We start from the raw sequence: 22946 nt of genomic DNA, 5'->3' as shown, positions 1-22946 counted from the left end.
ACCCTTCAGGTGTTCATTTTCCTCCCTTTTCTCCTCAAGCTTCTCCCAATATTGCTTTCTTCTGTCCTTCTGCATTCACACTTCTGAACAAAGCCCCTTAGACCCCAGCTTCCTACCCCAGGGTGTGCCTAGGAGGCAGTATGGCCTCTCATTAACACAGACCGTTCATTAAATTCCCACACTACTGCTTGGTGGCTGTGTGATCTTTGTCTAATTACCTAACCTCCATGTGCCTCAGTTTCTGCATCTGTCAAATAGGAATAATGTTAGTATCTATTTCATAGGATTTATGAGGATTAAATGAGCTAATACTTAGAGTCCAACACATATCACAAACTAAGTACTAATGGTTCATTATTAATGAGGGCTGTTCCCTTTGGGACAACCCTGCTGGGGTCCCACTCCAGCCACAGTGAAGAGGTTAGCAGTAGCCAATCACCCCACCCTAGAAGCTTCCCCCACTCCAGGCAGTCTGTAGATAGAATTCAAAGGGTCTGTGAAGTTGGTTAGGAGAAACTTATTTTCATTTTTTTATTATTCCAATTAATATTGAGTTTCTTTTAATGATGAACATAGATGACAGACCACAGTGTTATCAGCAGTGGCCGTCACTTGTCCTAACAGAAATCCCAAGTCACATTACAGTTGCTGCAAACAGTGATACTCATTACTACATTGAAATTATGATAGTTATTTAATTGACAACTAGATCTTCATAGTAATGAATTAATGAAGAACTACATGTATTCCTCTATCAGAATGTTGCATACTTCAAAAACTGTACTTTAATATAATTGGTCCCTTTGTAAACTGTGGTTTTAGTCCATGCATCTTGCACAAAATAATTGTTCTGAGGAGGAATCGGTGTGCTTTGCTGCACCACTAAAGGGTCCGTGGCAGAGCCTCCGCCCGGACACCACCCTGACAGGGTGTGGTGACTGTCTTAAGAGCAGACTCCTCCTGGCCCCCGGGCCCATCTCAGCAGCAGACCACTGCTGCTGTCTCTCTGGTCCATGCAGAGCTCTGCCCTCTGCTGGTCTGCAGATCCTTTGCTTCCAGAGCTGGTGCCTGCCTTCTGGCCTGGGGAATTTCCTCAAGGCCTTGGGTCTGTAAGTGGAAATAAGTTCTAGGATACCTGAAAGGGTCAGGCAGTGTCCCCTTCATACCAGACTCTGAGGATCCATGGCTGATCCATCAGGGCAATACACTATCATGTCATTAACCCCCAACCTTCAAAGGCAATCCCAAAATAAGGTGGGAGAAAATGAAACGGAGTGGGAAAATAGATATGGGAGGCTGAGTAGTCCTCCAAGGTGTTCCTGGAGGTAGGAAGGGGAAGGGAGAGAGGTGCTACCCTGAGCCACCTGGAGGGCCACCTCAGACCCCAGGCAACACCACAGCCAGAAGGGGGCACATCCAGGCACAGTGTGCCCGCTGTCTTCAGGGAGCTCAGGCTTCCCCTCTTTTCTCTTTCCTCCCCTCCTGTCTCCCCCGTCCCATTTCAGGGAATTCACCAAGGAGCGAGAGAAGGCCAAGTCCAGGGGGACCTTTCAAAAGCTCCGGGAGAAGCAGCAGCTGGAGGAGGACCTCCGGGGCTACATGAGCTGGATCACGCAGGGCGAGGTCATGGACGTGGAGGACTTGAGAGAAGGTTTGGGCCCCAGGGCCACAGTCAGCCTCTCGACCCGCTCTGAGCCACACCCCACCATCCGCTCCCACAGAGAGAGCATGATGCCATTATATATGCCCGAAAGCCTGGCAGGCCCCCTGGGCAGGGGCAGCATTGGCCCTTGGGGGTGAAGACTTGCCTAAGCCCCTGCACCCCAGGTGGTAGAATCCAGGGGTGCCTGACTCTTCCCAAAGTGCTGTGTGGCCCACTCACAATGGCAGATGAGGGCTCTTGGAAATCTGAAATCTCAGGAAATCACAGCAGGACCCAGGCTCACGATTGCACCGTCCTTCCCAGAGGTACCTAACTCCACTGCGTCCTTCCTGTGGCTGACTTTCTGTATCTGTCCTATCCCTAGGGCGGCTGTCCTTGGATGGAGGTGGCTCTGACACCGAGAGCCTGTGTGAGATAGAGGGCTTGAACAAAATCATCCAGTTCATGTGAGTACCTGACCATCTCCCAGCTTCTGTCCCTCTCACTGAGACATGGGGTCAGATTCCAATTAGTTACCTTCCCCTCCAGTCACCATCCCAGCCCTTAGAAAGGCAGATTTCCAAGAAAACAGGGCCAGTTCTTGCTCTGAGGACACGGCAGTGTCCCGCTGCTCAGGGAACACACAGAGAAGGCCCTGAGCAGGTGACCTATTTATGTACCATTCAAGGAAGAAGCAGGGAGCCCTTGGGGCAGCCAGCACATCTGGCTGCTGCTCTCTTAGGAGGTGGGCTTGGGTGAGGCTGGAAACCTCCACAAGGGAAAGGGGGACACACAAAATGGGCTTCCTAAGAAGGTGGGCCTGACCCAAGAGTCTGGAGACAAGGCGACGCTCTAAGCTCTTGCCTTTGTCTTAAGGAGGGTTTGTTTGATTGGTAGGCTGTCTTTTACAAGTTCACACATAGTCTTGATTTTTGAAAGATCAAACAATAGAGAAATACACTAAAGAAATGATGAAAGTCCCTACTGCCCTTCAAAGAGGTAACCATGGCAACAGTTAGCCAAGTAGCCCTCTAAGATCTTTTCTGTGCTTTCATCTCTATTACACACACACACACACACACACACACACACACACACACACACATGATTTTCTGCTTTTTTTGTTTGCTACATAATGGGGTTATTTATGTTATAAGTGCTGTGTGGCCTACTCACAATGGCAGATGAGGGCTACTGTCACTATAATGACTAGAATAATGCCCAGCATATAGAAGGTGTTGGCAAAAATTTGTTAAATAAATGAATACAATATGCATATCATCTCATGACATAATTTTTACTTAAAATTATCTATTTGGGACCATTTTTACACCTATGTATACATATAATCACAGATCTATGAACACACACATACACACACACACACACATACATACCTTTTTAAAAATATGTCTTTGAATATAAACTATTCCTCAGTACCGGTGTACCAAAATGTATCTACTTAGTCTTTCCTGTGTTGTGCAAAAGCATGACCATTTCTTCTGGGCAGAAGTCTAGAAATGGGATTTCTGGGTCAAAAGAAATATAGATTTTAAACTTTGGTAAATGGGGCCCTATTGCACACCAGAAAGGCCATACAAATGGTGAAAGTGACTTTTCCTGACCGTCCCAGACATTTTTACGTTATTGGGACTACTCAGTGTTGCTTTAATTGAAATTCAAATGCATGCAACTCCTGTGTGAGGCGCAGGGCTGAGTACTTTCCTCGCATCAGCTCATTTAATTGCCTCAGGGGTTGGCATCCTTATTATTCTCATTTGCAAGATGAAGAACTTTGCAGTAAGAGGCCAGATTTTCAATCAGCCGGGCTCTGGAACTCATGCCCTGAGCTCTCTTATGTAGCAGGAGGGGAGAGTGGGTGCTCTGACCAGGTGCGGCTGGAGTTCAGCTGAGTGTCACTGGAGAAAGGTGGACTCCAGCAAAGTAGCTCTTGGCCCCCATCCTCCTGTCCCCTCCCTCAGCCGGCACTGGCGGCAGTGGAATCGTGTCTTTCGCTGGAAGTGTCACGACCTAGTGAAATCCAAGGTCTTCTATTGGCTGGTGATCCTGATAGTGGCCCTCAACACCCTGTCTATTGCCTCAGAGCACCACAACCAGCCACTCTGGCTGACCCATTTGCAAGGTGAGTTGGAGGGAAGGAATTCGGGAAGGGGGCACATGGACTTGATGCTAAAACCTGCCCAGGGTATCATGGGGTTGACCAGAAGAGGTCAACTGGATGTTGACCTCACTTTCTAGGAATTATTGACTGCTGGGACTGATCATGCAATTCAACTCCCTCCTTTTACATGGGAAAATAGAGATCTCGACAGACAGGCAAGGTGACACACCTAACTTTCCTCCTCAGGACTTTGCTATCCATGAGGACCCATGACAGCAACGCATTGGGAGAGCTTTTAGTGCTTACCCAAGTGACTGGGCAAATTATTTCAATAAAAGATCATTGCATATAAGATTACTAGTAATTTAGAGCACCAAGCATCTGAGCTCAAATCCTACCACAAGGAACAATCTTTCACCAACTATTTATTGAGTACATACTAAAGCATAGAAAAAGAACTCAGGATACAAAAGAGTCGATTCACTGCTCTTTACTTCAAGGAGCATACTTAGCCAGAGGAGAGGACATGTGTATAGTTTCAAGGCCATCCAGGAGGCCACTGATAGAGCAGATGGAAGGGAGCTAGAGAAGGATCACAGAAGAGATTCTGGAGATCCATGATTTTTAAAGGAGAAGTAGACATGGCCCAGGAGGTCAAAGGTTGGCAGGGATTCCTGCAGGAGGGACCATGCATGCAAAATGGTGAAGATGTGAACTTGGGGATCCATTGAACTTTGAATGTGACCAGAGAGTGGCAGAGTTGCTTTTGCTTATAACAGACCTCATATGCTGTCATAGGTGTTGGAAGTATAATTTTTGGGCAAAGGAAAGCCAGTGAAAAATTGTAAGCATGAATGTAACAGGATGGGACTTGAGTCTTTGCAGAAGATAAATGAGCCTCATCCATGCAGTCAAAGTCCTCTGTGTGCAGAGCTAAGGACTGTGACCAAGGGTAGGGCAAGACAAAAGAAGAACCAGCTCCAATATGGTGGACAAACTAAGTGCTCTCCCACTACAAACATGTAACAATGCTGCCTGATTTATAATAACACCATTTCAAATTATGAGAAGGAAGTCTCTGGGTGGCAGAAACAAAGAGGCGGCCAAAAGCCAGACAAGTGAACTCATGAGCTAACTTCCAAGGACATTTAGACCTAGACCTAAACCCTCAAGGGTAGCAGCTGGGCTTTTAATGTCTAAGCAGGGATACGAGATGGGGCCTGATGGGGCCCTGGGCTGGTACATAGCATAGCACCAAGGCCCTAGCAAAGCTGCCCCCAAGTAAAGTAAGCAAAACTCTCCCTGCCCGTTGGACCACACGAGGAGCTTAGAAGTTTTTCCCTGCTGGCGCCCTGGGAGGAAGAAAAAAATGTCTCAAGTGAAAAAATCGAAATTGATCTGTGCCCTATGGAAGCATGGGGTCCAATTTTCACTACCTGTCATGGTGCCAAGAGGGTAAGCTAAGACACAAACATAAAAAGCCTCTGTGACACTGGCTACAGAGAAGTGAAATCCCCAGGGTGCCCAAGAGAAGCAAACACAACTGCTCTTTAAGGATGCTTCAAGGAGCCAAAGCACACAGAATCCCCACAGGGAAAATGTTTCCTGATGATGAGTTCACAATAAAAACTTGCAAACCAAACAAGGGACAGAGCTCCCCTGAGGAGGATGCCTCAGGTCCAAGCAATGGGAGCTAGAACCCCAGGAACCTGAACTAACAGGACAGAGCAAGAGACTACTATTTTATGTGATGAAGGAGATTAAATTTCTTAAAAGAAAGAAATCGAAGACTTGGGAAGGAAATAGGAAACAACGCTACTGATCAGAGGCCTGCGTGCATCTGTTCTTATCTTCATTCATTCTTTTGAACCCCCATCTTTTGAACACCCTATTAAATGTATCACACATTGTCAAATGTGGGGAAGCTGGGGGACACTGCCTACTAAGTGGAGTCAGAGGTGAACTTGAGGTTCTTAGCCTATGCCAATTAGTGGATGATGGTAGATGGGGAAGATGGTCAATGACCACATGTGCTTGGTGAGATAGGAGGGGATCAGCTTGGCCTTGGGCATTTGAGACCTCCCAATGGAGAGGTCAGGAAGCAGATGAAAAAACATGACTGGAATTTGGCACAGAGGTCTAAATCTCTTCAAGAATTAAATCTGGGAGTCATTGGCAGGGGCAGCATGGAAGTAACAATCCTAGAAGATTGCCAGATCACAGGAGATTGTGTCCACCCAAGTGTATAGCTCAGGTTCTCATTCAATGTCTAAGTAAAGAATACATCTGCCGAGGGGGCTTAGGAGGAACCAGAGGAGAAGAGAAATCCACGAGGATGTAGTATCACAGAAGCCAGAGAGAAAGAGAAAGAATGTCCGTAAAGGCAGAAGGATGTTCAACAGAGCCAGGGCTGCTGGGAGACTAGAAACAAAGAGGATTAAAACATCCAGCAATTGGGCAACATGGAGGCGATGGACGACCCTGGAGAAGCTTGTTGGTGGAATGATGAGAGTGGATCCAGATGGATATGGGTTGAAGAACAAATGGGACAGAACCAGTTGGGTAGTGAAGAGAGCAGTGTGGACCTCTCTTTCAGGAAGCTGGCTGGGATAAGGAGGAAAGAGCTCAGACAGCAGAGACAGAGTAAATGGGATGGACTTGAGCTTTATAAATGGCCATGCAAGGGTCCACTTGAAAGAAAGAAGTCAGACATATAAGGAAAGACAAAGGAGCATTGGTCATGGGCTTCCCAAGGAGGACGGGGCAAAGTACAGGAGGACAGATTGGCTGTAGACCCTGGAGGGCTCCTCTGTGGGATGGGGTGGGGCGGTGTATGTAATAAGGAGGCAAAAGCAGAGCTTAATGAACATAAGTGAAACTAAAAATAATGAAATTATCTTCCTGTTATATATGGTACGACTTAGCTTGTTGGAAATTTAGACTAGGTTTCCTTCAGTAGGCAAAATTCACCAGGTTTTACTGAGTTTTGAAGGGTAAAAAACCATCGTGCCTTGGAAACCTGGGGAGGGTGTGTGGGTGGAGGCTCCGTCCAGGGCAAAGGACTGGAGATGGAGATGGGAAGGAGCACGTTGGGAGGCTGTGGTGCCTGCCTGCAGATGTCGCCAACCGGGTGCTGCTGTCCCTGTTCACCATCGAGATGCTGATGAAGATGTACGGGCTGGGCCTGCGCCAGTACTTCATGTCCATCTTCAACCGCTTCGACTGCTTTGTGGTGTGCAGTGGCATCCTGGAGATCCTGCTGGTGGAGTCGGGCGCCATGTCGCCCCTGGGCATCTCCGTGCTCCGCTGCATCCGCCTTCTGAGGATCTTCAAGATCACAAAGTGAGCACTGCGGGCTGGGGCTCTGGGCGGCCACGGGTCAACACCCATCTCATTTCCAAGTTCACAAGTGGTTCCTTGCGGGGGACTTCCCTCTCTCCTGGACTAACCTCCCTCTGGGGAAGAGAAGCCACTCTCCCCACTCGGAGCTCCTTTCTCTGTTTTTTTCTCGCCATGGTCTTTGGCAGGGCAAGGAAGTGGGACCCTAGAAAAGAGAACAAGAGGGTGAAAAAAGGAAAGGAGGATGAGATGGAGAAGGAAAGGGAAAAGAGTAGGGAAAGGAGAGGGAGGAAACAAGAAAGAAGAGAATAAGAGCAGGCATCAGAAGGCGGAGGAGAAAGAACATGGGTCCGTTTCCAGTAGTTCTCCCTTATCAGCTGAGGATGTGTCCCGAGACATCCACAGTGGACACTTGAAACTGGATAGCATGGAGCCCATACATACTATGCCTGTGATAAAGTCACTTACAAATTAGACAGTAAGAGAGTAACGACAACAACGCATAAAATAGAACAATTATAATAGTATATTGTAACAAAATCTATGTGACTATGGTATTTCTCTCCCTTTCTGAAAATGTCTTATTGTACTATATATATATATATAGGATTCAGTACCATCTGCACTTAACCACAGGCAACTGAAACTTCAGATAAGGGGGTGCTGCCGAGCTCTAATGTGGGAGCTGTGTTTTGTGCTAAGCACAGGCCACATAGTCGATTGCCCAAGAGAGGATTGGTTCCTACTCTTACCAGGTTTCTAGCCTAGTGATGGCATCAGAAGTTAATTCACAGCTCTCCTGAGGAGTATGGAATACAAACTGAGATAAGGGCTCTGTGGCAAAGAGCCAGTGCTCATGTGCTGGGAATTCAGGGCTTCTGGCCCCCTGGCATCCCATCACTCCAAGCCATTCCCCCAAACCCACCCACCCCCCTTGGGAGTGCTGGTGAGAGGACTCTGCCTCCTCCCCACCTGGTGCACTTCTCCCTCAGGTACTGGACATCGCTGAGCAACCTGGTGGCATCCCTGCTCAACTCCATCCGCTCCATCGCCTCCCTGCTGCTGCTGCTCTTCCTCTTCATCATCATCTTCGCCCTGCTGGGCATGCAGCTCTTTGGGGGAAGGTACGACTTCGAAGACACCGAGGTGCGGCGCAGCAACTTTGACAACTTCCCCCAGGCCCTCATCAGCGTCTTCCAGGTAGGCCGTCCGTCTGCACGTCTCTCTTCCTGTGCAGTTACTGAATCCTGCTTCCTGTCCGTAAAGATCAGGACAGGCACCACCTTCTCTGGGAATCCCTTTTGAATCTCCTGGTGTCCTCCTCTGGTCTCCCCCATCGCCTGTACTTCTTGCCACTATCATGCCTGCTGGCCTGTGTCCTCAGTGGGGCTGGGCCCAATCTGTCTGATATTTCTTGGTCCCTGGTCCTTGCAGAGAGGTAGGTAGGATAACAGATGATGAGTGACTAGAGTTAGGGTGCGCTGGGAGTTCAGAGGCGTGCAGCTCGTTTCTCTGAGGACAAAGCCAGACATGTCAGGTACTCCCTGCCCACCCTGGGAAAGCCCGAGGGATGCATGAAACATTGCTCACTCAGGAGGCATGGCTCTGCCACCTGTTCCCCAGGAGCCACCAAAGGGAGTGTGTCTGAAATCCAGTGAGAAGCCCTTAGAGCCACTGCCTCCCACAGAGCTAGCCTAGGAACAGAGCTAGTCCTTTCAGTTATAGCTGGTACCTCTTAGGTAACACCTCCTGTTGTACCAGCAAGAGGGTGGTGTGTGACAAGCAGTTGGTCTTTTGGATGGCTACACTTTCTCTTTCTTCCATTCACCCCACTGGCTGGTCAGACATCATGGCTTTCAAGGGACCTGCTATTTTACACCATTTCTGAGATGACAGGGGGCCTGGCTGGTGCCATCCAGTTTAGCCTGGAGGTTGGGAACAAAACTGGGAAAGGGACCCCTTCATCAAATTCCCTGGCCCTGCAGAACTGGATGAGATGCTATTAAGAGAGGCGATGGGGAGGGCAGGGACCAGTCATCTGTGCCCTGGGATAAAGAGGACAGATTAGGGAGAATGATGGAGCCAGAAGAGGCCTTTTGAATAATGCAGTCCCTACGGAAGGCTCTCAGGTCTGCATGCCCACCCTCTCATCTCCTCGTTCCTCCCTCTCCCCCTAGGTCCTGACAGGGGAGGACTGGAACTCTGTGATGTACAACGGGATCATGGCCTATGGGGGGCCGTCCTACCCCGGCGTGCTTGTGTGTATTTATTTCATCATCCTTTTCGTCTGTGGCAACTGTATCCCCTTGGGTGCAGGGTGCAGAGAACTTAGGGAGGGGTCAAGAGTGCCCACTTACAAGGCAGCCAGGCCCTTTGGCTGGAGGGGAGGTCCTAGCTCATGAAGTGGGGGGATAGGACAAAGCAAGGGCAGGTGTGGCTATGGGATGATTCCTCCCAATAGAAAGGTTTGAGGACCATGGCAGGAATGATTGGTCATGGGGAGAAACTGACCCCAACCAGCCTGGAGCAGGTGGGAGGAAGCACAGGGTTTAGCTGAGGAGCAATACAGATGGTGGTCCCCATGTAGTAGTCTGGTGCAGGAGCTGAAATCGGTTATGGCGGGAAATGGATAGGATTTAAAGGCCGCGGTGGATTCAGAACCCCTCATGGATACTCTCTGCAGCTAGGCTTCTCTGAGGGCCCTGACCTGTGTCCCTGAGCTCACACCCTCTCTAGCAAGGGACATTCCACTACCCCAGCGGGCGTTAGGTCCTGTCAACACAGGCAGAGGCTTCCTTTCACCCCAACCCAAGGTTCTTTAGCTCGGCTCTCTCAGACATACTGCTCAACGTCTTCCTGGCCATTGCTGTGGACAACCTGGCTGAGGCGGAGAGCCTGACTTCTGCCCAGAAGGCCAAGGCCGAGGAGAGGAAACGCAGGAAGATGTCCAAGTGAGTTCTGTGTCTTCAGCAGGAGGGAGCTGGAGTGATGGGCCCCGGTTGTGGCCTCCATCCGGGAGAGGGGGGTTTTCCTGGAGCCAAATGATGAGGGGCCACGTGGCCTCTCCCATAGGCCCACTCCTACAACTAGGACAGCCAGGGTTGCTGCAGTCCTGGGAGTCATTTTGGGGGCAGGACTAGAGGCGGGATGGCCTTCTACACAGGCCTCAGGAGATGTGATGGCAGAACCTGGTGCATTGGACCAGGTGACCCGCATGAGGGCTTCTGGGATTTCTCCTCCCAGCCCTACTACTGAGTCACTGTACCTCTTGGAGGGAGTCGTCCTTTACTGAACCTCAGGCACCTTCCATCTGTGAAGTGGGCGTTGGCTTCTCTGGACCTCCTGAGGTCTCTCCATTTGGGATGTCATGTCACTCTCTGTAGCCTGGGACTCTCTTCTGGGGGTGGAAGTAGGACTGGTCTAGACAGCATTTCTCAAACTCAAACTACAAATGTACCACCTGGGAATTTTGTTAAAATTCAGATTCTGTTTCAACTGGTCTGAACCAGGTTGGGTGGGTCAAGGTTCTGCATTTCCAGCAAGCTCCAAGGTGGTGTCAACCCTGCCTGTCACTGGAGGGCCACACTGGAGTAACTAGGTTCTGGATGGAGCGCTGCTTCTCCCAATGCCCATGCCTGCTGGAATGGAGTGCCCATTCCTGTGGACAAAACATGGGAAGAGAAGGGGAAAGAGAGACCAGCAGTAGAGTCCAGACATTTAGAAAGCTTAAAACCATCTTGGACAAACCACTTCCATGAATTTTGTATGAACTAAGTACAAAGCCACTTTCCACCTATTCACTATCAACAAACACTGAATGTAGCTGACCAGTGAGCCTCAAGCCTGAGCTGTGGATCATGGCCTCTCATCAGAGAAAGGGTTTGCCCAGGTCCACCACCATCCCACTTGGTAGCCAGTCCTTCACCTTCCTGCACAGAGACCCCCTGAACCCTTGGTGTGGGATCCTTCCGAGGGAATTGTCAGACTGAGAAGACCCCTGACAACTGTCTGGTTGGGACTCCACCTCGGGTTTCCTTGGTTTTCCAACCCAGGGGTCTCCCAGATAAGTCAGAGGAAGAGAAGACCATGATGGCCAAGAAGTTGGAGCAGAAACCCAAGGGTGAGGGCATTCCCACCACCGCCAAGGTGAGACCTCATATGAGGTGCTTTACAGGCTACGTGGCGGGGTTCTGAAAGCCCCCTGGTTTCCTCCACGCCTCAGGGCATTGGTGGGGCAGGAAGGGGAGATGGAAGAGAGGTTGTCTGCCAGGTGAGGGCTCCCCTGCATTCTGTTGGGGGGAGGGCTGGTGGATGCATCGGCTCCATGGAATCCTGTACTGAGAGGCCAGGGCCTTCCAATCAGGGAACCAGGCTTCCTCACAGTTCCAGCTTCCTGCCCTAGAGCAAGAGGTTTCCACCTCCCTAAGACACCCATGCCTACTGAGAGGCCTGGACTGACGCCCCACCAGTCCTGCCCTGCCCGTTTCAGCCTTGGCATGACTTGACATTCCCAGAGACTAAGGAAATGGAGTTCAAGGAGTCAGGGAACTGGGCTCAGAGGGGCTGGGGAGCCTGGTCTGGGGAGCCCATCTCCACTGTTGAACCCAACAGAGGACACAGGCTGGGACGAGCGTGGGCCTTGACTGTGTCTCATGGAGGCAGGGCAAGTTGTCTGACCTTGCTGGGCCTGGGCTCTGGTCTGTAAGACAGGGATGACCACAGTATCGCCTGTCCCTCAGGCTACAGAGGATTATGGAGGTTGAATGCTACCCTGGTCCCCAGCACGTGCTCAGGACATGCAACTGCAGCTGTGCTTTGCCATCTTCTTTATTATGTTCCTTCCTGCAGCTGAAAATTGATGAGTTTGAATCTAATGTCAATGAGGTGAAGGATCCCTACCCCTCAGCGGACTTCCCAGGTGAGGATCTTCGAGCCTAGGCTGGAGCAGGGTGATGGGATTAAAGGGGCATATGCTGGTGCCACCTTTTCCCCATGGGCAATATTTTGTATGTCCCCTACTCGAACTCCTCCATGTGGAGGTCAGGACCAGGGAGACGTCCCTTCCTTACCCAAGCTTGCAAATAAGCCATCTATCTGCCAGCTCATCTCTCCCTACAACACACACAGTAGAAAAATTCACACATCTTATTTGTGTTTACCTCTGCAAGTTTTTGTTGAGTGTTGAATGCATGCTTCAGTGCTGAGGACCTGGTTTTGAAAGCACAGAGACTGGTGGGTACATATGACCTTCCTAGTAGTCACACAGAGTGGACCCTCAATGAGAGCATACACACCCATCCATGTGGGGATGGAGCAGATCACTCACCATGACTGGCACTGTGTGGAATCCAAAAGGAAAGATGAAGGGGGGATGGGAAGGGGGGATTACACACAGCTATGGATGAGCTTTGAGCATCTAAATGCACATAACCAGAAATCCTATCCATCTGGAGCAAGGAGAAGACACATGGAGGAAGCTGAATCAGGCTGGATTAATCCTAAAAGTCTACCTGGAAGAGTTCTGGTATCCAAAAGCTCCCAGGCTTTGCTCAGCTCACTCATGGGTCCTATAGAGCACTGGGTCATGGGGGCAATTTTTTGTCCCTTTGTGGAATCAGCCAATGACCATCTGCTCCAATAACTCTAAGCTCCATGGGGAAGTTTTGTGTTCTGGGTGGCACAGTGTTTGACACAGAGTAGGTGCTCAGTAAAATGAATGAATGAATATATGCAAGGATTTTGAGAAATGAAATGTGGGTTGAATGGAGATGGTATAGTAAGACTGATAAAATGTTCTTCCAGTATCTACCAGAAATGAAGATTGGAGTTTTAGAATAATTCATCTGGAGTTGTCTCACCTCACAGGTGTCATCTATTAGAAGGGGGTGGCTAGAGAGCGGGTGGAGACTGGCTGACGTAGGAAAGTTGAGGGGAACTGCAGAGGAGAAGGAGGGCAGGGAGAGTGGGCTGGGTGTTTGGAGGAGAGGTCTTAGCAAGAGGAGGGATTGTGTTTATATCTACCTTCTTTCTAAAAATAATTCAAGCTGGGCACCTGCGATCTCAGGGGCTCTGGAGTCAGGACCCAAGTTCAAAGCCAGCAACTTAGCAAGGCCCTAAGCAACTTAGGGAGACCTTGTCTCAAAATAAAAAAATAAAAAGGGCTAGGGATGTAGCTCAGTGGTTAAGCGCCCCTGGGTTCAATCTCTTGTACCAAAATAATTAATTAATTGATTTTAAAAAGAATTTGAAATGGCCTACAACAAAAGATACGTACACTAAAGGAAATAAGTTGGGCACAGACAACAGAAAAGAGAATTAGAAGGGAGAGGAGGCAAAGATGCTACCAGATGCCAACTCTAAGAATTAATAGGTCTCTATAATTAAGCAGAAAGTGTGCCCCTGGGGTCCTTGCCAGTCCAGTCAGGACAGGAAATGTCAGGTTAGGACACACATTCAGAGGAAGAAGCAAGAGTTCTCTCTAGTTTCTCAGGAATGGAGGGGAGACAGAATGGGATTTGAATGGATGAGAACCCTCAGGCGTCTTCAATGGGGAGACCAGAATCCAGAATCAGGGTCTCACCGAGTTGCACTGAGGGTCTCTGCCAGGGCCGGTGGGAGAAGAGAGAAGGTGGAGGGTGAGGGAACCCCTCTTCCAGCACTCTCCCTGCTTAGCACAGCCCCAGCACCATCCCTGGGACTCCTGCCCTGGAGCAGAGGACTTCAGGCCCTCAGTTCCCCCCTAGAGGCCGTGAGACCTTGGATGTGTTGTCAGTGTCTGTATCCTCCTCTCCCTCCCTCCCTCCTCCACCCCATTTCCTGCCCTGGTCCTGAGGTTGGGCTGCAGCTCAAGAAATGTTGGTTGCTTTTTTTTTTTTTTTTACATGCAGGAAGTTCCTCTCTCAAATTATTATTTTTAGAATCCCAGGAGAGAGACCAACGACTCCATTTATTTTAACAACTTTCCTGCCCCTTGTCAATTTCACAAATTTTTTTGTTGTTGTTATTTTTTGTTATTTCGATTTTTGGTCCTGAGGATTGAATCCACTGTGCCACATCCCCAGCCCTTTTGATTTTTCATTTTGAGACGGGGTCTCACTGAGTTGCTTAGAGCCTCGCTAAGTTGCTGAGGTTGGCTTTGGACTTGTGATCCTCCTGCTTCAGCCTCCCAAGTCACTGGGATTACAGGCCAATTCCACAAATTGGAAAGCCCCTGGGGGATGTAGCTCAGTGGCAGAACACTTGCCTAGCGTGTGCCAGGCCCTAAGTTCAATCCCCAGCACCATGAAAAAGAAAATAATAATAATAATAAAAAGAACAAATTGGGAAGCTGAAACTCAGGAAGGGCACAGATTTGTTTAGCACTGCACAGCAAGTCAATGGCAGAATGAGGACAGAATTCAAGTCTCCTGAAGCAGCCCCTCACCCCATTCCCCAGCTACTATGCATTCATGGTGTTGATGATCCAGTATTGAGACAGAAAGGGCAGCAACAAAGACTCCTGGGCCTGTTCCTGTATCTACTCCCAGAATACTCTGGGTCCTCCCCACAGACCCCTGACAGCTCAAGTCTGCTCCCTGCAGAGCAAGAGAGATACCTAGGCTAGTCCCTGCTAATGTCCTAGAGTCCCATATTGGCTTGCCACCCACTTTGCTTGCTGGCTGCAGGGACCCCTAGGAGGGCTCTGAGCACAGAAGCCAAAGATGAAGCAAAGTTTGGGAAGACACCCTAATATCTCCCCCTCTCCACACAGGGGATGACGAGGAAGATGAGCCTGAAATCCCAGTGAGCCCCCGACCACGCCCCCTGGCCGAGCTACAGCTTAAAGAGAAGGCAGTGCCCATCCCAGAAGCCAGCTCCTTCTTCATCTTCAGCCCCACCAATAAGTAGGTGGTCCCTTGTCTGCTGTGTGGGGTGACCCATGGGACTCCCAGAGAGAGCCATTCTCTGCCCTTAAAAGACCTTTTCTTATTTCTCCATGCCTACAGCTACACTGAGAGAAGCTCATTCCTTTAGCTTAACATCTTGTGCCCTGTTCAGGATGCTGGGGTGGGCATCAGTGGTAGAGTGCTTGCCTGGCACTTGCGAGGCCCTAGGTTTGATTCCCAACACTGGGGGTGGGTTGGGAGGAGGACTTAAAAAATAAGTGACCACTATCAGTTACACCTAGAAGAACCGTGTTTATTGGCTCCTTGCTAAGAGCAGATTTAGACATCACCGTGCATGAGCTGAGAAATGCTATAGTTTGTATTGGCTTCATAATTTTACAGCTTTAGGATACATAGACTCTAGGGCTGGGGATATAGCTCAGTTAGTAGAGTGCTTGCCTTGCATGCACAAGGCCCTGGGTTCGATCCCCAGCACCACACACACACATACACACACACAAACACACACACAAAGATATACAGACTCTAGATCTTACAGAGTGTCACCTGCCTGCCATCATGGATGGAGTTCAGCCTGCCCCATCCGTTTTGCAGGGAAACTTCAGTGTGGTGGTGCATTGGGAGAAGGGGCAGATGGTGGAGGGATTGCATGGGAATATGGGACAGAGACAGAAGGAACTAACTGGGAGGCAGAATCCCCTCCTGTTCAGTCAGGGTACCATAAAATGCAAGGCTATCCTTCTCTACTGCCTGGGGAAAAGGGAGAGGAGCCATTGTCCCTCTTCAGGACAGTGGCTGATGGGGCTTAAACTACTAGCAGCTCACAGCACCCCTGCCTCCCTACTCTGTCCTGCCAGGATCCGTGTCCTGTGCCACCGCATCGTCAATGCCACTTGGTTCACCAACTTCATCCTGCTCTTCATCCTGCTCAGCAGTGCTGCCCTGGCTGCTGAGGACCCCATCCGGGCCGAGTCTGTGCGGAACCAGGTGATAGGAGCCCCCATGCCAGGCATCGGCCATCCCCACACTTCTGGTGCCCAGAGTGCAAGTGCATATTCTCTGTGGCTAAAGCAATGTTTCTTAGTTTAAGCTCCTAAAGATCCAGACTGCCTCCTCCGCCCCTCCTAGACAGTACTGTCACAACAGGAGTAGGATGGGCTGTGGCTACTGAGTGCTTTAGATGACAGTAGTGGTGACAGTGGTGATAGTGGTGGTGGTGATGGTGGTAATGGTGATGATGCTAGTAATGGTAGTGATGATGGTGAATGGTGGTAATGGTGGTGATGGTAGCGGCAGTAGTGGTGGTGGTGGTGGTGATGGTGATGGTGATAGTGGTGATGGTGGTGGTGGTGAATGGTGGTAATGGTGGTGATGGTGGCGACAGTGGTGGTGGTGATGGTGGTGGTGGTGGTAGTGGTGGTAATAGTGGTCATGGTGGTGCTAGTGGTGGTGGTATCATTGCTCCATCCCTCCTCTCACTGCTGCTCCTCCCCCACCCCATACCCAGATCCTGGGGTATTTTGACATTGCTTTCACCTCCGTCTTCACTGTGGAGATTGTCCTCAAGGTAAGTAGAGGCTGATGGACAGCCAGCCCTGGGCTCAGGGCTTCTCTGGGCCAGGGAATGGGACCCTCCCTGATGTGAATCCAATTTTCTTACGCTGACCTCACTCAGGGCCTAGACTAAGGGGCAGGAGAAAACAGGAAGAAGTAGGTCACCACAGGAAAGCCTCACAGGACCCAGGAAATGGGATAGATCTTCAGCTCACAAGCCAGGGGAAGGCTGGAGACAGGAAGTACAACCAACCTGTGGCCTGCCACCCCAGCAGAGTACAGCCCGCGTCTGTGAAGCCTGTGGCACACTGAGCTTAAGAGTAGATCAGGGAAGCTAGAATTTGTTCCTAGACCTTGGTTACTATTGACTTCCCAAGAGTCCCCAGGGGAGTGACCACTGTCCCAGCCTGGGGTTCTGGCAGCCACACACTGTTCATGTCTTATCCATAGCAAATCCCCACTTGCCCACTTGTTGAAGTGGGCACACTGAGTTGAAGCCACCACAGTGCAGTGGGCTTTGGGGGTGCAGGCAGAGGGAGGGCTCATCCCAGCCTTTACCTTCACCAACAAGGAGAGGAGAGGCAGCCATCAGAGCAGACTGTGGGATGGCCCTTATTTCAGGGCCTCAACTACTGAATGAATTGAGCAGAGACAGTGGATTCCCAAGGTCAAAGAGGACTTTGTGGAGGTGGGGGCATAAGAGCTAGGCCTTGAAGTTGGACAGGACTTCATTAGGAAGAGAAAACCAGGGAAATCCAAGAGGACAGAGAGCAGCAAATTCATTGTAAGATTTGGGGACATTCTTGGAGAGGACAGTGTGGCCTCTTTGGGTTGAGATGTTCCATAAACCCAGGGGAAAACCTGGTTACTGGAGCTGAGAAGACAAGACAAAAATCATACAGGGCCCTGAACTGGACCTTAAGGGAGTATAATATAAGAAGTCGAGAGGGAAGCGAGAAGGCAGAGGGTAGGTAGGGGGTGCAGAGAGAAGGGGCTGGTAAGTTCTGGGGTCCTCAAAGGGCAGTTGAACCCAGCATAGCAATCCCTGAGCAGAGGAACATTCCAAGAAAACTTTCCAGGGGAGAGGATCCGGGTCCTGCCCCTCAGAGGGAGGAGGGCCGCAGGGCAGGAGCCTGGACATCCTACGGTATGTGAAGTCAAGGGCTTGTGCTCAGAGAGGCAAGCCCAGCACAAGTCAGGTGCTTCCGCCATGAGCAGAGGGTGCGCTTAGGCCTTGGGAGGGAGTGGAGTGGCAGAGACTCCCAGGCAGGCAGGCTGTCTCTATACTCACTCCTCCTGAGCAGACAGAGGCAAGGAGCCCTTCTTTGGGAGGCAAGGCAGGGAAGTGTCTGACCTGCTCCCCAAGCTCACTACCCAGGACACTGCCTCTCTCCCCTCAGATGACCACCTACGGGGCCTTCCTGCACAAAGGCTCCTTCTGCCGCAACTACTTCAACATCTTGGACCTGCTGGTGGTGGCCGTTTCTCTCATCTCCATGGGACTAGAGTGAGCAGGGCAAGGGCCAACCCTGGGCATGCCCCCAACTTTCTCTGTGCCAGGTCTTTGAAGCAGGAATACCACCCCATGCTGCAGGAGGAGGGTCTCTCAGGGACGCGGGTCGGGGGTTTCCTGGTTGCCCCCAGCTGAACTGAAGGGGCAGTGCTATGTGAGCAAAGCCCTATCCTGGAAACTGAGAAGGGAGGCAGAGAGGAGAAATCCGCCCCCAATTCTCCCCATGGGGAGCACAGCCCCTGCTGGCCTGGTGGGAGAGACAGAACCTCTAGCCACCCAGAGAAAGCCTGTGTCCTGCTGCAAGGCCCACCAATGGCAGCTGTGTGGAGAGCTAGAGGCAGGAGGTGCATGGAGGCCCCACTGGCTGGAACAGGCTGCCCTCAGCCCCACCCCCTGCGCCTCCCCCAGGTCCAGCGCCATCTCTGTGGTGAAGATTCTGAGGGTGCTAAGGGTGCTCCGACCCCTCCGAGCTATCAATAGAGCCAAAGGGTTGAAGGTGAGAGAGGGACCCCAGCAGGGCTCCAGAAACTCTGTCCAGCCTGGCTGGGGCACAGGTCCATCTCTTTGGCCAAACGGGGGTTAAGGAAGAGGCTGGAGAAGCCATGCTTCCCTGGGAACTGTCCCCCCAGCTGACAGTAGGATGCAGTTGGTGTAGGCCTGGCCCCGCATCGGCCCCTCTCTCCCCAGCACGTGGTGCAGTGTGTGTTCGTGGCCATCCGCACCATCGGGAACATCGTCCTGGTCACCACACTCCTGCAGTTCATGTTCGCCTGCATTGGGGTCCAGCTCTTCAAGGTGAGGCCCCCCTGCCTGGGCAGCCTTGCCCCTCCCCACCTGGGGCCTCTCTCAGGCCATGAAAGGCGCCAATGGGTTTCTTTCCCAAGCAGAGGGAGCCCCAAATTGTGAAAGCAAATGTTCCCTAAATGCACAGTTTGGGGGTTAGATCCAGTTTCCTAAGTGATGCCCATGGCTGGCCTGTGGCTCTGCTGGCCACCGTTGCCTATGTCTTCTCTTCCCCCTGCGGCCACTCCTTCCCCTCACCACCTCAGCCACTTCCTCTTACCCTACCAGGCCCTGGTTACAACACACCACCCGCCCCGCCCCACCACCTCCAGCTCTGTTGGTGCAGCAGGGCTCTGCAGCCCATGAACCCAGCCGGGCAGCTGGCATCAGCCAAGCCTCCCAGGAGCTTCTGGAGTGGCTGTCCTTCACTTCATGTCTGGAGCTGGCCTTATTCTAGGCTCATTTTTCCTGGGTAAACACAACTACTCAGCTCCTCCCTAGGAATCAGCCCCACAAAGATGTCCCCTCCCACAAAACTCTGGCTTCCAGATGCCTCTGGCTCTTAGGTCACCTGCCATACTCAGAAACTGACATCTGAGTGTTCCACTGACCCTTGATACTCTTTGTCCTGACTCAACCCACTCCTGTCCCCAAAGCATGGTCCTTGAAAAGTCATGATTATATAACCTCAGTGAGTCTTAGGTACACAATGGTATTTATGCATTCAGCATACGAAGCGTCCGTCATCCCATACATGGGGCCGGGGCCTCTGCTAGGGTTGAGGAGGTCACAAGATAAACCACATGTTCCTCCTTGAGGGCAGGGAACAGGATTTGGTGAACATAGTTAAGGTGGGGCTCCTAGAGGACCTTCAGGGGCAAAAAACTACACCATCTAGACATTTGGACAGCCCATGTGGTCTTTGCCTCCAGTCGTGGCAAGGGGCTATCCCCCCTTTCTCCTCTGTCAGGCTTGGGGGTCCCAGGACCCACTGAGGGCAGAGTCCATGCCAGACTCATCCCTTCCCCTGGAGCCCCACCTGCAGCCTGGCACATAGGAGCCCACCAGACACTGCCTTTAAAGGAATGTTGGGGGAGGGGCTGCCCTTCCTTTGGCTGCCATGTCCCTTCTGGGCAAGAGCAATGGCACCTCAATACCACAACTTCTGTGCTTTCATCTCTCATCAAAAGCCCTCAGATCCTGCCTGCCCAGCTAATAGGACACACTGGTCACACACGTCACATTTTACTCTGGAAACCTGTCACATGCATTTCATGTTATTCCACTCCCCACCTTTCCCCCACAACACCCCCGGGTTATCCCAAGCTCTGCTCCAGCAATCCTAAAGAGGGGGTGTGGTGGGAGCCCCGCCACACACAGGGGCAGGGCAGCTGACTTCAGCGAGTCCTGCGTCTTCAGTGATGGCATTTCCTTCTTTGGGCCTTGGAGGGCCTGAACGAGAATCTGTGGGTTTCAAACTTCATTTGAGCCACATTCAGACCTAGGAACCAACTCCTCTATTCAAACCGGATCTTTTGCAGGTATCCAAAGGTGACATAGACAAAAAGAGAAAGTGCTCTCGTTGATGTTATGGGGACCCCAGAGTCTCCTACTCAGGCCTTAGGGGCCCCTGTCCCACTCTGAGGACAAGTTGAATCATCAGAGCCCACCTAGGGTCCATCTCTGCAGCTCCTGTTTCCACAGTGGCCCTTGGGGCCAGCCTATGGCAGGAGAGGGGAGGCGGGAGGTGGGGAAGACCTTTTCCCTGCTGCTCACTGGGGAGAACACAGGGGGCTCCTTCAGCAGTGGGAGGTGAGGGGCTCTGTCTCCCCTCTCCAAAGGGGAAGAGCAGGACCAGGGCTGCATTCCTATTTCCATTCCTTGGGGCCTCAGCAAATGCTCACTTAAAGAGCTGGATTCTCATCTTTGAGAGCAGCTGGTCTGGCTAGGGAAGCCAGGGAGAGCCCTGGAGTCAGAGGATGGTGAAGGAGAAAGACTCTTCGGGGGCCTGCCTCAAGGGCAAGGCCACCCCTCTGAGAGGAAGGGGAGGCTCCTCCTTCCAGATGGCCTTACTGTATGATTCTGTAGCCCACTTTCCTCTCCTGTTTCCATGACAACATGTCTCCATCTTTCCCTCCTTCTGAATGTAGGGGAAGTTCTTCAGCTGCAATGACTTATCCAAGATGACAGAAGAAGAGTGCAGGTACATATGCTCTGCTGGCTGAGGGGCACCATGGGAGGGTCCTGCTGCAGGGACCTCATATATGGGGCACGCTGGCCCTTCGGGCTGGGAACTGGAAGACCTGAGCTATTAGACCCAGGAGACAAGTTCATAGACGCCCCCTTCCTTGGGCAGCTGTGGGGAAAGGGTGTCCAATGGTGTCTTTCCTGTACACTAACTGCTCAGGACTCAGAAGATTTGGGTGGGGCAGAGGAAGCCCAGCCACACTCAGTGGAGTGACTGGGCCTCCCTGAACCAGGGGCTACTACTACATGTACAAGGATGGGGATCCCACACAGATAGAGCTGCGCCCCCGCCAGTGGATACACAACGACTTCCACTTTGACAACGTGCTCTCAGCCATGATGTCACTCTTCACGGTCTCCACCTTCGAGGGATGGCCCCAGTGAGTGAGGCCTGAGGCTCAGGTCCAACACAGGCACTGTCAGGGCAGTGCCAGGAGCCAGTTGTGATTCTCCCATGGCCCCCACTGCACCTTTCAGGCCTGTGATAATGCTCAGCAAACCCCACCAGCTCCTTGATGGTTTGTAGGACTTGTGTTGACTAGTCACTACAAAGGGTCCCTGACTAGGAGACTCCAACAAAATGTGCCCAGTCCCCCGAAGGGATATGCTCTCTTGCCCACAGGGGTGTCCTAGTGATTGATTAGCCATAGATGGAGCATTTCATAGAAGGGTAGGACCATTCCCAGATGGTTCCAGCCTGCTCTGGCCCTGTCCTTCCTTCTCTCCCATCACTTGACTGTTCAGAAAGTTCCCTAGGTTCCCCGTGGCCAGTGGAGTAATTCCTACCCTTCCTGGGTGGCTGGCTGCCTCATGACCCAAGGCCCTCATCCTCTCCTCTCTGCCCACCCCAAGGCTGCTGTACAAGGCCATAGATTCAAATAAGGAAGACACAGGCCCCATCTACAACAACCGAGTGGAGATGGCCATCTTCTTCATCATCTACATCATCCTCATTGCTTTCTTCATGATGAACATCTTTGTGGGCTTTGTCATTGTCACCTTCCAGGAGCAGGGGGAGACCGAGTACAAGAACTGCGAGCTGGACAAGAACCAGGTGCCTGGGTTGCCTGCTAGAGATGGAGAACAGAGCCCCTACAGGCCCTGAGCCTCTGGCCAGTCAAGAGGGTCCTAAGAGTGACCCCAGAACCTCCACTTCAGCCCAGCCCCAACCTCCACGCACTCCACACCACATCCAACCTAAAGCCATACTAGTTGACCAAGCTGGAGATCCTCTCATGAACCCCCATGATGCTCAGAGAGAGGAAGCCCTTCAGAACCCCTGGGCTAAGAAAGAGCCATGGTTACAACTGACTATGGTACCTCAAGGATCCCAGTGGGATTCTTTCTCTAAATAACCCATGCAGTCCCCCAGCCATGGTTCCTCCTGCCTTCACAGAATTTAGGGTTCCCTCAAGCCCATGGATGTGGCATTGTTGGGGGGCGGGCAGGCTCCTGGTGCTAACCCACCCTGTTGTATTGTGTCCCAGCGCCAATGCGTGCAGTATGCCCTGAAGGCCCGCCCACTGAGGTGCTATATCCCCAAAAATCCATACCAGTACCAGGTGTGGTACGTCGTCACCTCCTCCTACTTTGAATACCTGATGTTTGCCCTCATCATGCTCAACACCATCTGCCTGGGCATGCAGGTAAGGGGGCCTCCCAGGACACAAGGGACCTGGGCCCTAGGTAGGCCAGGGTGAGTAGGATGGGATTTCCTGGTTCATCCCAATAGACATTATCATGCCAGGCACTGCGTGGTGAGGGGCTGGGCAGGACACAGAAGTAAACTGGTCACAGGATTCGTCACCAGGCACTATGGCTTATTCAGGAACCAATTCAGAACATACAAATAGTGTGGTG

At 51.4% G+C, this 22946-nt stretch overlaps 1 protein-coding gene across 1 annotated transcript in view; it reads left to right on the top strand.

The window, feature by feature from the left end:
• Positions 1-22946, top strand: part of Cacna1s (calcium voltage-gated channel subunit alpha1 S) — a 63377-nt gene that overhangs the window by 21954 nt on the left and 18477 nt on the right. Inside the window, exons 8-26 of the mRNA XM_015483810.2 lie at positions 1506-1651; positions 2028-2109; positions 3625-3785; positions 6881-7106; positions 8096-8303; positions 9281-9401; positions 9940-10054; positions 11156-11249; positions 11952-12021; positions 14854-14986; positions 15847-15976; positions 16497-16556; positions 17944-18050; positions 18465-18552; positions 18744-18851; positions 20990-21042; positions 21320-21466; positions 21939-22140; positions 22574-22732. Coding sequence (XP_015339296.1) covers positions 1506-1651; positions 2028-2109; positions 3625-3785; positions 6881-7106; positions 8096-8303; positions 9281-9401; positions 9940-10054; positions 11156-11249; positions 11952-12021; positions 14854-14986; positions 15847-15976; positions 16497-16556; positions 17944-18050; positions 18465-18552; positions 18744-18851; positions 20990-21042; positions 21320-21466; positions 21939-22140; positions 22574-22732 — 2410 coding nt within the window. The remainder of the gene's footprint in view (positions 1-1505; positions 1652-2027; positions 2110-3624; positions 3786-6880; positions 7107-8095; positions 8304-9280; positions 9402-9939; positions 10055-11155; positions 11250-11951; positions 12022-14853; positions 14987-15846; positions 15977-16496; positions 16557-17943; positions 18051-18464; positions 18553-18743; positions 18852-20989; positions 21043-21319; positions 21467-21938; positions 22141-22573; positions 22733-22946) is intronic.

This window comes from Marmota marmota, unplaced genomic scaffold (assembly GCF_001458135.2).
Source record: "Marmota marmota marmota unplaced genomic scaffold, marMar, whole genome shotgun sequence".
Classification (NCBI taxonomy): Eukaryota; Metazoa; Chordata; class Mammalia; order Rodentia; family Sciuridae; genus Marmota; species Marmota marmota.
The sequence above is the reverse complement of the archived record's forward strand: the minus strand, read 5'-3'. Positions and strand labels throughout refer to the sequence as shown.